The following is a 16,222-nucleotide window of genomic DNA, read 5'->3' on the forward strand; positions in this document are numbered from 1 at the left end:
ATAAAAAAGCATTTTTACTGAATCTTTTAATCTGAGCTTTACATAAGAATGATAAGAAAGGACATCTGAAGAGTAATAATGATTGTTCACATCTACCTGTCAGGTCCTGCTGACTGCTTTCATTTCAACAACTACCTACTATCCCCATTTTACAGATGAGGAAAATGAATCCCAGAGAGGTTCCACTAGGACACTAGCTCTCTTCTAACTGCTCTGGAATCAGATTTTCAAGGGCCATGCTAAGGAGTTTGGAGGTGGGACTTGGGGAGCAGTTAGCAATTTTCCTTTCTTACTTATTTTTTTCCTCAGATCTGATGGATCTTTCCACTGAAAACTAGAACAAACCAAAAAGTAGTTTATTGGTATCACTTGTTATTTTAAAAAACATAATTTGTGTGCTAACAATAAGTGTCCTTTTGCTTACAGGAATCTATCTGACATGTATGGGGAGACACAGGGCTACTTAAATCTTTAAAAATGCTGAAGTATTGAGGAGTCTAGCTCCTGGTTAAAAATCTAAATGTGACTTTTGAGGCTCAACCATAGGCAACGATAAAGGTTTTCTCTGGTGGGCCTTACAGGGAAAGCTGCCTTCCCCACACCAGCCTGGCTGGAGCTCTCTAGTGGAGTTGAGTCAAGGGCTCAGGCCCCCTGGCCAGCCCCTCTCTATCACATATTTGCATTCCTAGCTCAGGTGCCTTCACTCCTAGGTCTCTGTATCTGAGGCCTCAGGCAGAGGTCTTCTTCAGGCACCTCTGCTGAGCCTCCACATGGAGGAGGAGGGGAACCTCAAAGAGGCTTTACCCACTCCGTCCCAGGTACTTCTTCACTCCTACTAGCCTTTCCCCCCACCATCTCTCCACTCCAGCGTCCTCAAAAGGCTTTCGCTGGACCTTTGGTTCAGGGCCCCCTCCATGGTATGTTGACTCCCAAGGCTATGCTAATTCACCTGATGCTCAAACAGCACACCATTCCAAGAAGGAAAGTAGAACAAGGGGAGTCAGTGCTCTCTCAGTGTAAGCCTTTTGCTTCCATCATCACAGTAACTGATTAAAGGTTTTAACTCCTTCATTTTTGACTAGATGCTTTAATATCTACTCTGACACTAGGCAGCTCTGCTCTCTGTCTTCCAGCTCAGCTGACCTCCTGACAAGTGTAACTTAAGAAAGGCATTATCTGAAACCAAGTGGATTTCTTCCTTCAAGATAATCAAGACAAACAGACACATCATGTGCCACTTGGTTTGCAATCAGTGACCCTGAAAAATTTGACTTACGTTGACATTTTCCCCCGTTGGTTGGATCACCATAGAAGCCAGATATGCAGGTCTCACAGTGCTTGCCCGTGGTCAGGTTCTCACACTTCTCACAGATACTCTGATTAATGCATTTGCTGTGGCCATTGCACTGGCAAGCTAAAAGAAAGAATTTTAAGGGGCTTGTCCTATGGTAGAGCTGGGTGGAATACACTCCGCAAGATTTGTTTGTAACCATCTATGTTCCTTTTTGCCTCTAAAAACAATAATCAAAACTACCAAAAATTAGTTTAGAGAAATAAGATCAAAACATCAGAAAAGAGCTAGTTCAGGAAAATCAGAAATATAAAAGTTCATAGCCATTAAAAAAAGTTTTGTTGTTATTCACTTAAAAATAATACATGCTCATGACAGTAAATTAGAAAAATACAGGAATTAGAAAAAAATCATATACAATTTCACCACCCAGAGATCACTGTCCATTTTTGGAATCTTTCCTTCCAGTATTTTTTTCTATACAGTTTTACACAGCTGTGTTTATATTAATATTCAATTTTGGCTTTTTAAAATGTAGATCACAATTATTTTACATTATTTCATCTAACATAAAGAAAACTTTAAATGGTAGAATAATTTTTATGAAGCCAAATAGCTACTTAACCATTTCCTTACATTCTGATAGTTTGCTTTCAACTTTTCATTTTAGAAAAATAACCATCTTTATAAGTAAACATTTTTATAAGTGGAATTATTGATTCTTGATGCATACAGGACTTCACAACTAGAAAGAAATATGACGCGTGGACCTCTCAAGGCTGCTCAGGACAACTGTGCACAGCAGAGTTCAGGTGGGGCCACTTATGTAGTGCACAATCTATAAGCAGACCTGTCTTCTCTTCAGCTCTATTGAGATATAACTGACATGGAATATTGTATAAATCTCAAGTGCACACTTAAAGTATACAACGTGTTGATTTGATAAAAACACTGAACAAATGCTTCTCTCTCTCTTCCCCTTCAAATTTCACTTAAAGTATAGAAGAAACGTAAAAGCAAGGGTTTGGGATGAGAGGGAAAAGTGCTGTAAGAAGTAGAATGGGATACTTCTGAAGCACTGAATTTCTAGAAGTATTCAGAATACCCCAAGTGGAAGGGCCGTTAGCACAACCATGAACATGCCAAACATATCCAGACACCTGGTCTGATGCTCCTTTCTCCCTTCATTGAGGGAGGAACAGAGACCATTCATCCACAGCCAGGGCAGACCAGAGTTGGGAGAGTCCTGGTACTAGCTAGCCAGCCTTTCCCTTCGGACATCACACCACACCTTCACAACAGCTCAGTATACCCAGTATTCATAAGCCTAGACATTCAGTTAAAAATACAAATCAACCTTGAGGGATCACTAGTCTGAGAAAATTACCAAGCTAAAGGCATCACCAAGATCAACACGTGGAACAACTAATTCTGAAGGAAGGATTAGTGTAAGAAATTTAAGAGAATGAAAAATATTAACTTTAGTAAATTCAGGGAGGCTTGAGGGATTACTGCATTCATAAAATATGAAAGTAAGCTCTGAAAAAACTTCACAATATTTAGAAACTTTGCAAAAAGAAAAGGATAAAATAAAACCAGACACAAAACAAAAACCATTCAAAAGGCTAAACAGGAAAACACATATAGCTAAAAGCTGCCTACAAGAAAATAATATGAATAGCTGTATGCCAAAAATTTGACCATTTAGATGAAATAGAAAAATTCCTATAAAATACAGGCTACCCAAACTGACTGAAGCAGAAACAGAAATCTGCCTGTATTATACTTTACTTACTATACTTTACTTACCTACTAAGTAAAGAGATTGGATGAATAATCAAAAATCTTCCCACAAAGAAAAATCCGAGCCCAGATGACTTCACTGGTAAATTCCATCAACACTTGAAGAAGAATTAATACCAACCTTTTTTGCAAATTCTTTCACTAAATGCAAGAGGAGGGAATACTTCCCAACTTGCTCTAAGAAGTCAGTACTACCCTGGTACCAAAGTCAGACAGGCATCACAAGAAAGAAAACTATAGAACAGATCTATATCCTATATGAAAACAGACACAAAATACCCAACTAGAAAACTGAATCCATGTCAACATACTGCAAAAACCACTACAATATTGTAAAGCAACTAGCCTCCAATTAAAATAAATTAATTTAAAAAACCCTGAATCCAGCAACACAGTAAAAAGAACCATACATCGTAAGCAAATGGGTTTTATTCCAGAGATGAAAGGCTAGTTTAATATCCTTAAATCAATTAGTATAATGTATAGTATTAATAAACTTAAGAATAAAACCACATAAAATTCAGCACCCAATCAAAGCCCTCAAAAAGCCAGGAAGAGAAGGGAAATTTCTCAACTTGAGAAAGGACATGTATGAAAAAACTAAGGCCAGTATCATATATAATGGAAAAAGACTGAGTTCATTCTCCCTAAGATCAGGAACAAGACAATGATGTCCATTCTCACCACTTTTATTCAATATTGTACTGGAGTTTCTTGTCAGGCCAAATAGTCCTTCAAAAAACATTTTTTTTAAAGAAGGTGTCCAGACAGGAAAGGAAAAAGTAAAACTGTCTTTTTTAGCAAACAATGAAATCCCTGTATAAAGAAAACCCTAATCAACTAAAGAAATAGTAGAAATAATAGTTTAGCATGGTTGCACGATACAAGATCAACAAATAGAAATCCACTCTATTTCTAAATATATACTAACAATGAACAATCAAAAAACAAAATTAAGATAATTCAATTCACAATACCTTGAAGCAGTGTAAAATACTTTGCATAGTAAATTTAACAAAATAAGCATAACATGTAAACACTGAAAACTATAAAACACTGTTGAAAGAGAATAAAAAACTAAAGAAACAGAAAGATTCCAGGTTTATAAACTAGAAGGCTTAATACTGTTAAAAAGGTATGTGTGTGCTAAGTCAAAAAACGAAGATCATGGGATCTCGACCCATCATTTCATGGCAAATAGATGGAGAAACAATGGAAACAGTGACAGACTTTATTTTCTTGGGCTCCAAAATCACTGTGGATAGTGACTGCAGCCATGAAATTAAAAGATGCTGCCTCCTTGGAAGATAAGCAATGATAAACCTAGACAGGATATTAAAAAGCAGAGACATTACTTTTCCAACAAAGGTCCATATAGTCAAAGCTACAGTTTTTCCAGTAGTCATGTACAGATGCGAGAGTTGAACCATAAATAAGGCTGAGTGCCGAAGAACTGATGCTTCTGAATTGTGGGTTGGAGAAAACTTTATAGAGTCCCTTGCCTTGGACAGCAAGGAGATCAAACCAGTCAATCCTAAAGGAAATCAACTCTGAATATTCATTAGAAAGACTCATGCTGAAGCTGAAGCTCCAATACTTTGGCCACCTGATGTGAAGAGCTGACTCATTAGAAAAGACCCTGAGGCTGGGAAAGATTGAAGGCACAAGGAGAAGGGGATGGCAGAGGATGAGATGGTAAGACTGCACCACTGACTCAATGGACATGTTTGAGCAAACTCTGGGAGATGGTGAAGGACAGGGAAACCTGGTGTGCTGCAGTTCCTGGGGTCACAAAGAGTCGGATACGACAGAGCAACGGAAGGAACAACAAAGCATGCTAAGTCGCTTTAGTAGTGCCCAATTCTGTGCAACCCTATGGACTGTAGCCCACCAGGCTGTTCTGTTCATGGGATTCTCCAGGCAAGAATACTGGAGTGGGTTGCCGTGCCTTCCTCCACAGGATCTTCCCGACCCAGGGGTCAAATCTCTCTCTTAGGTCTCTTGCATTGGCAGGTGGGTTCTTTACCACTAGCGCCAGCTGGGAAGCCCCATTAGGATGGCAATAGACTCCCAAATGGTCTATAGATTCAATGCAATCTCTTATGAAATATCAGCTGGCTTTTTGTTGATGTTACTGAAACTCACAAATTCATCCTAAAATTCATATGGAAATTCAAGGAACCCAAAATAGCCATGACCATTTAGAAAAATAAGAACAAAGTTGGAGGACTTAGGCTTCCCAATTTCAAAACTTACTACACTTACTACAAAGCTATAGAAATCAAGAGTGTGATACTAGAATAAGGACAGACATATGGTCAATGGAACAGAAATCAGAGTTCAGAAATAATTTCTTACATTCAACTGATTTTCAAAAAATGTGCTCCCAAAATTCAATAGTACACAAATGTACTCCCAAAATTCAATAGTAAAAAATTGTCTTTTCAGCAAATGTTCCAAGAACAACTAGCTAACCCCATGCAAAAATATAAGTTAAAAAAAAAAACAAAAAGATAAGTCTGGATGCCAACTTCACATCAGATACAAAAATTAACTCAAAATGAATTATGGACCTAAATACAAAGAGATAAACCTATGTAACTTTAAAAAGAAAATATAGGAGTAAACTTTTGTGATTTGGGGTTAGTTAGGCACTGATTCTTTTATACAATACCAAAAGCACACATAGGGTAAAAGAATACTTTTGTATTTCAAAAGATACCATCAAGAAAGTAAAAGGAAACCCCATGGAATGGGAGAAAATATCTGCAAACTATATATCCAATAAGGGGCTTGTATCTGGATTCACAAAGAACTCCTGTAGGTCAACAGTAAAATGATAATGCAATTTTTAAAACTGGGCAAAGAATTTGAATAGTTCTCCAAAGAAGACATACAAATGGCGAACAGGATGCTCAACTTCATTAGTCATTAAAGAGAAAGAGAACTCGCTCAGCCGCGTCTGACTCTTTGCGACCCCATGGACTATAGCCTACCAGGCTCCTCCATCCATGGGATTCTCCAGGCAAGAGTAGTGGAATGGGTTGCCATTTCCTTCTCCAGGGGATCTTCTGGGCCCAGGGATTGAACCCAGGTCTCCTGCATTGCAGGCAGATGCTTTACCATCTGAGCCATCAGGGAAATGTATATCAAAATCACAGAGCTTGCCAAGTGGTCCAGTGGTTAAGAATCCCCCTGCCAATGCAGTGGACACAGGTTCAACCCCTGGTGAGGGAAGATCCTACATGCAGCAGGGCAACTAAGACTATGCATGGCTACTGAAGCCCACATGCCTAGAGCCTCTGCTCTGCAACAAATGAAGCCCCCACAATGAGAACCTCGTGCACCCCAAAGAAGAGTAGCCCCTGCTGACAACTAGAAGCCCATGTGTAGCAACAAAGACACAGTACACCCAAAATAAAACAAAACAAAACAACACTGTGACATGCCATTTCTCATATTCTCATACACTAGAACAGCTACAATCAAGTGTGATGAGGATGTGGGGAAACCTGAACCTTTCTAACATTGCTAGTGAGAATGAAAAATGGTACAGCTACTTTGTAAAACTTTGAACCCATCATTCCCCAATTTTGTCCCTGGTCCTAGGCAATCACTAATCTATTTATTGTCTCTAAATATCTGCCCTTTTTTGGGCATTCCATATAAGTAATATGGACTTTCTTGGTGGCTCAGATGGTAAAGAATCTGCCTGCAATACAGGAGGTGCAAAAGACTCAGGTTCGATTGCTGGGTCAGGAAGATTCCCCCAGAGGATGAAATCACAACCCACTCCAATATTCTTGTCTGGAAAATTCCATGGACAGAGGAGCCTGGTGGGCTACAGTCCATGGGTCCCAAAGAAGTGGACATGACTGAGCAACTAACACTTTCACTAAGTAACTTTCCTTATAGAAGTCTTCATAAACAGTCCAGTAGTCAGGGGCACCATCTGGCAGGATTTCAGAGAAATTCTTATCCACTAATCTCCTGGGAGTCTTTGCACCTGCCAGAAAGTGAAAGGGAAAGTGAAGTCGCTCAGTCGTGTCTGATTCTTTGCGACTCCATAGACTGTAGCCCACCAGGCTCCTCCGTCCATGGGATTTTCCAGGCAAGAGTACTGGAGTGGGTTGCCTTTTCCTTTTCCAGGAGATCTTCCTGACCCAGGGAATGAACCAGGTCTCCTGCATTGTAGGCAGACGCTTTACCACCTGAGCTATCAGGGAAGCCCACAGCTTCTCCCAACTGTTCTGGCAGCCCATCAGTTATTTTGTGCATTTACTGAAGTTTGAATCAAAGGCCACTTTCTCTGGGTTGGTTTCCAGGCCAGCTACCCCAGTAGATCAAGGCTCAAGTTTTACATCAACTCAAGGTTGATTCCTTCTTGCATCAACCACTGGGAGTGACAGAAATGAGGAAGGACTGGGAGAAGGGAAGAGAGGGAAGGAGTGGGAAGAAGGGAGAGAAGGGAAAAAGGAGGGAAGGAAGGAGAGAGGGAGGTAGATACGCAGGCTGAATTTTTCCTTTTTTCTCCTTGTCAAAGGAAAGAGGTTTTCCTTCTCCCTATTCTTAGAGCATTTCAGTATGAAAATTTGCATTTAAAAAACCTCTGATTCCTTTGAAACATATGTGTTAGTCGCTCAGTTGTGCCCAACTCTTTGCGACCCCATGGACTGCAGCCCACCAGGCTCCTGTGTCCAGGAGATTTTCCAGGCAAAGATACTGCAGTGGGTTGCTTTAAAACTTAAATAAGCCATAAGTCAGCATTACAAAGCAGACACGGTTTTTGTTAAGGGCTTAAGAGCCATCTCTTTGAAATGTAAACATCAAGCAAGCCAGCCACCCTACCCTCTCTCTGTGGGAATGGGTCCAAACTATAACCATCTGCTTGCATTAAAGATACAAGTTTGTTTTCCTTTTTGTTTTTTTTCCTTTGGGTAAAGGCAATTAACTAACATAGGTGGCCACCCCAATTACCAGGTAAATTCACAGTGAACTAGGAAAGAATGTAAAGCAAACAGTGGTGTCAAATCCTCTCACACAAAGACAAGTTACTTTCGTTTTGAGGACAAGTATAGAATGGACTGTATACGCTGGGATATTTAAAAGGAAGGGATTTCTCTCTGTTGTATCTCATTAGTGGACTGCTGAAATGTGCACTACGATTTGGTTTAATGCTTACTCAGTAATAAAACTTTCTTTCCTACATCTGTGGAGAGGAATTTCTGGGTTGGCAGGAGATTTTATTTTTAATTTTTCCCGTAACAATCATCACATTGTATTTTTAAGTAAAAGAAAAAAACTGCAGAACAATATATCATATGCATAGTATATTTCACAGTATTTTTTATTTAAAAAACTATAGATCTAAAGGTACCTGTATTACTGTTAGAAGTTTTTCCTTCTATGAAGAACTAGAGATGAGGAAATGCCGGGCTGGATGAAGGACAAGATGGAAATCAAGACGGCCAAGGCCAGGAGAAATATCAATAACCTGATACACAGATGACACGATCCTTATGATAGAAAGCGAAGAGGCACTAAAGAGGCTCTTGATGAAAGTGAAAGAGGAGAGTGAAAAAACTGGCTTAAAACTCAACATTCAAAAAACTAAGATCATGGCATCTGGTCCCACCAATTCATGGCAAATAGATGAGGAAACAATGGAGAGTGACAGATATTATTTTCTTGGGCTCCAAAATTACTGTGGATAGTGACTGCAGCCATGAAATTAAAAAGACGCTTGCTCCTTGGAAGAAAAGCTATGACCAACCTAGATAGCATATTAAAAAGCAGAGACATTACTTTACTGACAAAGGTCCGTACAGTCAAAGCAATGGTCTTTCCAGCAGTTATGTATGGATGTGAGAGTTGGACCATAAAGAAGGTTGAGCACCGGAGAATTGATGCTTTTGAACTGTGGTGTTGGAAAAGACTCTTGAGTCCCTTGGACAGCAAGGAGATCAAACCAGTCAATTCTAAAAGAAATCAGTCCTGAATATTCATTGGAAGGACTGATGCTGAAGCTGAAGCTCCAATACTTTGGCGACCTGATGCAAAGAGCCAACTCACTAGAAAAGACCCTGATGCTGGAAAAGACTGAAGGCAGGAGGAGAAGGGGATGACAGAGGATGAGATGGTTGGATGGAATCACCAACTCGATGGACATGAGTCTGAGCAAACTCCGGGAGTTGGTGATGGACAGGGAAGCCTACAGTGCTGCAGTCCCTGGGGTTGCAAAGTCGGACACAACTAAGCAACTGAACTGAACTGAGAGATGAGGAATTATAGTTTTCATTTTATCTACATCTGTAATAGCTAATTTTTATAATGAACACATTTCATTACTTTTATAATGAAAGTTAGCAAAACAACTGAAAATTCTTAGTATTTTCATTAATTGACATTAAAAATATTTTTCACAGGAAACAAATAGTTTCTTAAACAATCTTTTTTTTTCCCCTTAAAGAAATCCATATAAATAATGTAGCTTTCAAGGCTTTATTCTTTGTAAGTAGGTAGTGAGATTTGGGACACAGAACACATCTTACCTGGACAATGAATGAAAGACCAGTTATATCTGCTGTCCTCCAGACACATGCTGGAATTGAGAAGAGGCTGTGGGTAGGAATTTCCTGTAGGGCCCTGAGAAGGCATCTTCACTGGTCCTTTATAGGAGCCCTCTATGCATTTCCCTTTGCCCGTATTGCTAGGATCAGTGCACCAGCCACAGCCTGGTTGCTCCAAGCAGTGACTACAGGTACAGTAGCCTGAACAATTTTCAGCTGTAAAAAACGTAAGTTACAATTTACTATCACATGTAGACTTAAATTCATAATGTGTATATTTAAATTATCTTTTTCTTTAACAGATGATTCAACTGTTAGTCAAAATTCCTATTTTATTGTGACTGTTCAAATGGTATAATAAAATTTTAAATAGCCCAATATTTTGTCCAACCTATAATAGAGACGCCTCTCTTGCAATCTTAGGATACCGGAGGCAGACTTTAGAGACCATCTCCTGGAAAGCACTTACTTTATGAATTAGGAGATAAAGATGTGGTGACATTCCATAGATTGGGCAATATGATACTGAGATTCAGCAAGTTATTTCTGTACTCTGCGATCTATTCTACAATTGTTTACTTGTGTCACTGTTTTTGATTCTATATGCAGGTTCATATCAGGCAGTCTCTGGATAGACCTGAGCAGATGGTCAAGTCTGGTTTCATCCCTAGAAAGTTCAGAGGCTGACAGCACTGCCCTACACACAGTGTTGTCATCCACACTGCTTAGAGCTCACTTTTCACTCACGGGGGCAGCTGCTCATGGTATACCACTCCATACACTGGCCAAAAGGGAAGGAGGCCACGTAGGCATTGGAGTCCACGCACTGCTTCATGTTGCTGCACCACATGCACTCCGAGCTGCCGCTGGTACACTCCCCACAGGCTGTCCGCAAGGCACAAGGGGTCCGACACTGCTTGGCACTGTGGTTAGCTGGGAAGTAAACCCACGAGAGACATTTAAAGCTCCCACCATGTCAGCTAAGGTCAAAGGCTTTGCAGTGTGTGTTGTGCCCACTAATGTGTCATGAAGTCAATTCAGTGGGTTACATTAAACATAGAAGAAAACACAAAGTCCTAGGTAATCAAGTACTGGTTAGCCATGTATATTTATACACTTGGGGTGAAAAACTGTTTTTATTTTCAAAGACAAGGACAGATATGAGGGAACAAGCTAATCTTTCCATAAGAGAAGGAGTTCTAATATAGGAGACCCAAGATGAACTTCACAAGTTTTACACACCTGAATATGCAACATTATTTATCTCTGTATATTCTAGGGAAAGAACCACAACATTCATTAACTTTACCAAAGCACCCAGGATGCAAAATGGCTGAAAAATTTCCCTACAGGAAGGTTAAATATTAATGTGACTCCACAGTGATCTGAATTCTCTTCCACATCCCTGCATTCCTCACACAAATTATAATACTTTCCTAAAATGAGACATGATGTCAATGGAGTCCAGTCTTCCAAAAGCATCCACAAAATTCCAACTACTGCCTATCAGACCCCCTGCAGGAGGACAATGGTCAAGGGCTTGTCTGTGTGCTGCACATGCCACCCCATGCCTGTCTTTATGAAACTGAGATGTGCCTAGAGCAAAGCTTCAAGCCTGTGAAGCAACTCCAAGTGGAGGCTCCTTCAGCACTCTCCTGCAGCGTCATTGTGCTGAAGGTTTGCTTTTCCTCTCCTGTTGTTCAGCTGCTAAGTCCTATCCGACTCTTTGTTACCCTATGGACTGCAGCATACCAGGCTTTCCTGTCCTTCACTATTTCCTGTAGTTTGCTCAAATTCATGTCCACTAAGTTGATGATGCTATCGAACCATCTCATTCTTTGCCACCCTCTTCTCCTACCCTCAATCTTTCCCAGCACGAGGGTCTTTGCATCAGGTGGCCAAAGTACTGGAGCTTCAGCATCAGTCCTTCCAATGAAAATTCAGGATTTATTTCCTTTAGGATTGACTGCTTTGACCTCTTTGCTGTTCAAAGGACTCTCAAGAGTCTTCTCTAGCATCGCAATTAGAAAGCATCAGTTCTTTGGCACTCAGCCTTCTTTATGGTCCAACTCTCACATCTGTACATGACTAATGGAAAAACCATAGCTTTGACTATATGGATCATTGTCGGCAAAGTGGTGTCTCTGCTCTTTTTAATACACTGTCTAGGTTTGTCATTGCCTTCTTTCTGAGGAGCAAGTGTCTTCTAATTTCATGGCTGCAGTCACTGTTCAAAGTGATTCTGGAGCCCAAGAAAATAAAATCTGTCTCTGCTTCCACTTTTTCCCCTTCTATTTGCCATGAAGTGATGGGACTAGATGCCATGATCTTAGTTTTTTTAATGTTGAATTTTAGGCCAGATTTTTCATTCTCATCAAGAGGCTCTTTAGCTCCTCTTCACTTTCTGCCATTAGAGTGGTATCATCTGCATATCTGAGTTTGTCAATATTTCTCCTGGCAATCTTAATTCCAGCTGGTAATTCATCCAGCCTGGCATTTCACATGATATACTCTGCATATAAGTTATATAAGTAGGATACAATATACAGTCTTGTTGTACTCCTTTCCCAGTTTTGAACCAATTAGTTGTTTCATGTCTGGTTCTGTTGCCTCTTCACCCACAGGACTACACCAATTATTTTTCTCCCCATTGACACTATCTTTCAGTATCCCTGCAGTGATCTGCTTGCTTTTCTGATTTTTTCTTTAGATTTTTTGTTCTATCTTCCACAGCATTTCTCTGCCAACACCTAGAAATTTGCCTTTTAGATCAATTCTCAATACTTTTTGTGGTTAACAAACCAATCAATCTCACTGTTAAATAACAATATTCTAATCAGAATATTGTTGTTTAGTTACTAAATTGTGTATGACCCTTTTGCGATCCCATGGACAGAGTTCTTTTGTCCATGGGATTTTCCAGGCAAGAATACTGGAGTGGGTTGCCATTTCTTCTCCAAGGATCAAACCTGCATCTCCCGCACTGCAGGCAGATTCTTTATTACTGAGTCACCAGGAAAATGCTCGTTATTTTTGGTTTTGTTCATAGCTCATACTACTTCCTTCTGCTTTAAAAATTCTGCATTATCCTCTGCTTCATATGCTTGAAATCAATACTCCACTTGTATTTTCATGAAAATTTCACAACACTTTATTATGCCTCCTACAGTTTCTCTTTCAATGAATGTCCAGTAATGCATAACACAACCATATACTTACCAGGCCTTTCACAGACACTACCATTGAGTGGATTGATGCAGGTTGCAGCCTTTAAGCCTCGAGTACTGGGTTCTGACAAGATCCCACAGAATCCAGCGTCACTGGGCTCAGATGGCATCCACTGTAGTGAACTATTTGTGAACGGGGACATATCTTCCCAGCACCAATAGGACACGTTGATCTTCCGAAGGCCAACCCATGGGGTTAAGGTGAGCTTGGACTGTAGGCAAAACAGACTATGAATATAATCAATGTCTTGACCAAAACTAGCTTCTAGATAAAAACTACTAAGTTACATGTATCCAAAGGACACAGGAAAACCTCCTTATCCCAAATCAGTCATGGTGGATTAGTACAGATGTTTATTTTTATGTTCCTGGCACTTTAATATGGCCATTTAAAAAGGATAGAAAAGACATCAAAGAAAGATGTCAGAGAAGACATCAAAATTTTCACAGAGATTAACAGCAAAGTAATAATCAAGTTCCTAAACTTCTATGCTCTATGACAAATGCTATGAACAGATAGCCACCCTCAAGCTGGTTGAAATATCTATTTATACATGAAATACCGTATCAGTATGTATGAAACATTGGTTATATGCCTATTGTTATCTAAGCTTGTTTTGGGAGCTCTGGCTAGGTTAGATGATTGAAGATTCCCACGTTTAGCTAGGGAGGCAGAGCATATTGGCCGTCAATAAATTTTATAGGGAATAATAAGTCAATGAATTCCTGGGAATTCACTCCTAGGAAAGTCTGTCTCTTGCTCTACTGAAATGTCCTTCTTGTTGCAGTTAAAAAAAAAATTTTGTGCAAAGTTTAGCCCAGAAATAAAAGATATTTTAACTTTTGCTAGTTATAAAACAAAGTGTACAGTATTTCCATTCTGGGGAGGAAAAAATAAACATGAATATTGTGTGCTCAGTCACTCAGTCGTGTCCAACTCTTTGCGACCCCATGACCTGTAGCCCCTTAGGCTCCTTTGTCCATGGGATTTTCCAGGCAAGAATAATGGAGTGGGTTGCCATTTCCTTCTCCAGGGAAAATGCTTATTAAGAGACTTTAAAAATAGCAATAACAACACCACCCAAAAGTTGTTACTTTTAGTTGCAGTGAGGGATACTTATTTACTTATAGGGATAAAACTGATCTCTCCTAAGGCCCAGCTACAGCAATTCCTTCCCATTCAGTCTGCACCAGTTATGCAAACTTACCTGCAGCTCACCCCTCAATCTCCATATCTTTGATCAATGCACACAGAGTCCAGCTCATTCCTTCTGTCTTCAGAAGTTACCTCTTTCTGTTTGTCAGCTTGCCTCTGTCCTAAAGGTTACAGCGCCCTTTCTTATTTTTCCAAACAAACCAGGGCTCTAAGTCTAGATTTATAGCTGTGGAAGCACCTTACTTTAGTTGTCTCTCAACTGTCAATCTGATCACAAAACTATGAAGTGGTGAAAGAGCACTGTCTTGTGGGTATCAGTTAACTGAGGGTGGGACCACTGTTCTAGGACTCTGGACTAAAAAACACAAAATGTCATTGTTGTATATCAACTACAAGCTGCCCAAGAGCAGTGGATGGACAGGAAGAGAACTTGAGGCCTTTCTGGGCTCAGAAACTCTTAAAAAGAAGATGCCCTCTCCTTTTGAGCTAATTAGATCTAAGAAAGACCCATAGATGTCCATTTTTTAGGATAATTAACATTAAATCATATTATACACTATAATAATCCCTGAAACCTGGCTTAATTCAACTTAGCTAATTAATAATGGCACCCAACTCCCCCATCCCAGCAGAACCTAGGGATAAAATAGATATGAAATAATCTACAGATACCACAAGATATGTGCATATGTCAACATGTTACTATTCAATATACATAACTATTAATATGTAATTTAATCATATATGACTAATAAAAATGTGTTAGAAATTTCAAGATAAGAAAGAATATATAATACTGGAGGAAGAGAATCTGACAGTGCCATTCTACAGTCTATTACACTGCACTTACTAGCATTCCTCCTCCTGACAAGCACGTCACAGGCAAGCTGCAGTTATGCTCTTTGTAGAAAGGTGGGTACTAGAAACTTAAGTTTCAAGGATTTTAACTCACCATGCTCTGTGATGACTGCATGATTCGCAGCTGCTTAAGGACAAATTCTACCTTCTTCTGAGTTGTAAGAGAAGCCAAAAAGGCATTGTGGTTCCTGCAGGACAATTTTGCATTGTCATAAGTCTCCTTGGCAGTAGTAATTTTCAAACATGAGTTTCCAACCAAATGCCAGCCAATGCCACAGATATTTTCTTTATTAAAGAAGGGAGAGAAAACAAAGAGGTTTAGAAATCACACGAAACTACTTATATTACCACTCTGAACCACTGGAAATCTAAATAGTATTTTTGAGTTCAATTCTAGATACTTCATTTGGACGTGGTGACTGTATCAGACATATTACCAAGGATTAAATACAGAATAAAAGAATTTTTAAAATGTTTATCAGTCTTATTTCCTGGACCTCAAATGCACATGCTGAGGTCAATCTTCCCATGTCTTAGAGAAAAACATTTGTTTGACAAGTGTTAAACTTATAAACCATCTTTTGAAGAACAATTAGAAAGAACACTAAAATTCTAAATAAAAAGTAGAAAAATGAATATGCATTACTGAAAAGATGGGGTAGAAAACTACAAGAACAGAAGTGAGTTGGTGAGTGAACAAGTCTACAAAAGACACACTGTTTTCACATCAAATAGGAGGTAAACTCAAGTTACACAATACATCCCAAAAGTGAGACGGAAAGAGCCTTTCGGGGAAGTAAGCCAAACCAGGTAAGTTTGTATCTGCTCTTGTGACCTCCCTGATTCCACAAAAAGAGCTGCACAGAAGTTATACATGTTTCCTGGAAGACAGTGCATGAGCAAAGCAACTTCATTAGAACAACAGTACCCTGGAGTACCCTGTTCATCAGCAGCCAATGAGATGAAGGGAAAGTCACAGGAAAGGGATCATTTAAGAGCAGATAAAGACTAGCTCCTCAAAGTGTGGCATCAGTGTCATTGCTTGTTGAAATACAGATCCTAGGGCCCCACCACAAATCTGTGCTAGATGCTGGCTTTTAGCAAGACCCCCAGGTATTCTGCTGTGTACTCAAGTTTGTGATGTAATAAGGTAAAGAACAAGAAGTCCACTCCAGCAAGCAGCATCAGGTACTTCCAAAGGACATTCAAGAGGGGCCCAGTAGAGCCCAACTACCCTATACTTCTCTTGTACAGAGTCACAGCAGACCACCTCCTGGGCTTCCTGGCTAAGCAAATATATCATAGAGTTTCAGCCATG

At 39.7% G+C, this 16,222-nt stretch overlaps 1 protein-coding gene across 5 annotated transcripts in view; it reads right to left on the reverse strand.

Moving 5' to 3' along the window:
* The window catches only part of ATRN (attractin), a 184,848-nt gene that overhangs the window by 75,812 nt on the left and 92,814 nt on the right, over nucleotides 1-16,222 (reverse strand). For all 5 annotated transcript variants that reach the window (XM_027976837.3, XM_042229777.2, XM_042229779.1 and 2 more), the window contains 5 exons: nucleotides 14,999-15,189; nucleotides 12,883-13,102; nucleotides 10,411-10,596; nucleotides 9,646-9,879; nucleotides 1,277-1,414 (listed from right to left, as the gene is read on the reverse strand). In XM_027976837.3, coding sequence (XP_027832638.1) covers nucleotides 1,277-1,414; nucleotides 9,646-9,879; nucleotides 10,411-10,596; nucleotides 12,883-13,102; nucleotides 14,999-15,189 — 969 coding nt within the window. The remainder of the gene's footprint in view (nucleotides 1-1,276; nucleotides 1,415-9,645; nucleotides 9,880-10,410; nucleotides 10,597-12,882; nucleotides 13,103-14,998; nucleotides 15,190-16,222) is intronic.

Source organism: Ovis aries, chromosome 13, assembly GCF_016772045.2.
Source record: "Ovis aries strain OAR_USU_Benz2616 breed Rambouillet chromosome 13, ARS-UI_Ramb_v3.0, whole genome shotgun sequence".
Classification (NCBI taxonomy): domain Eukaryota; kingdom Metazoa; phylum Chordata; class Mammalia; order Artiodactyla; family Bovidae; genus Ovis; species Ovis aries.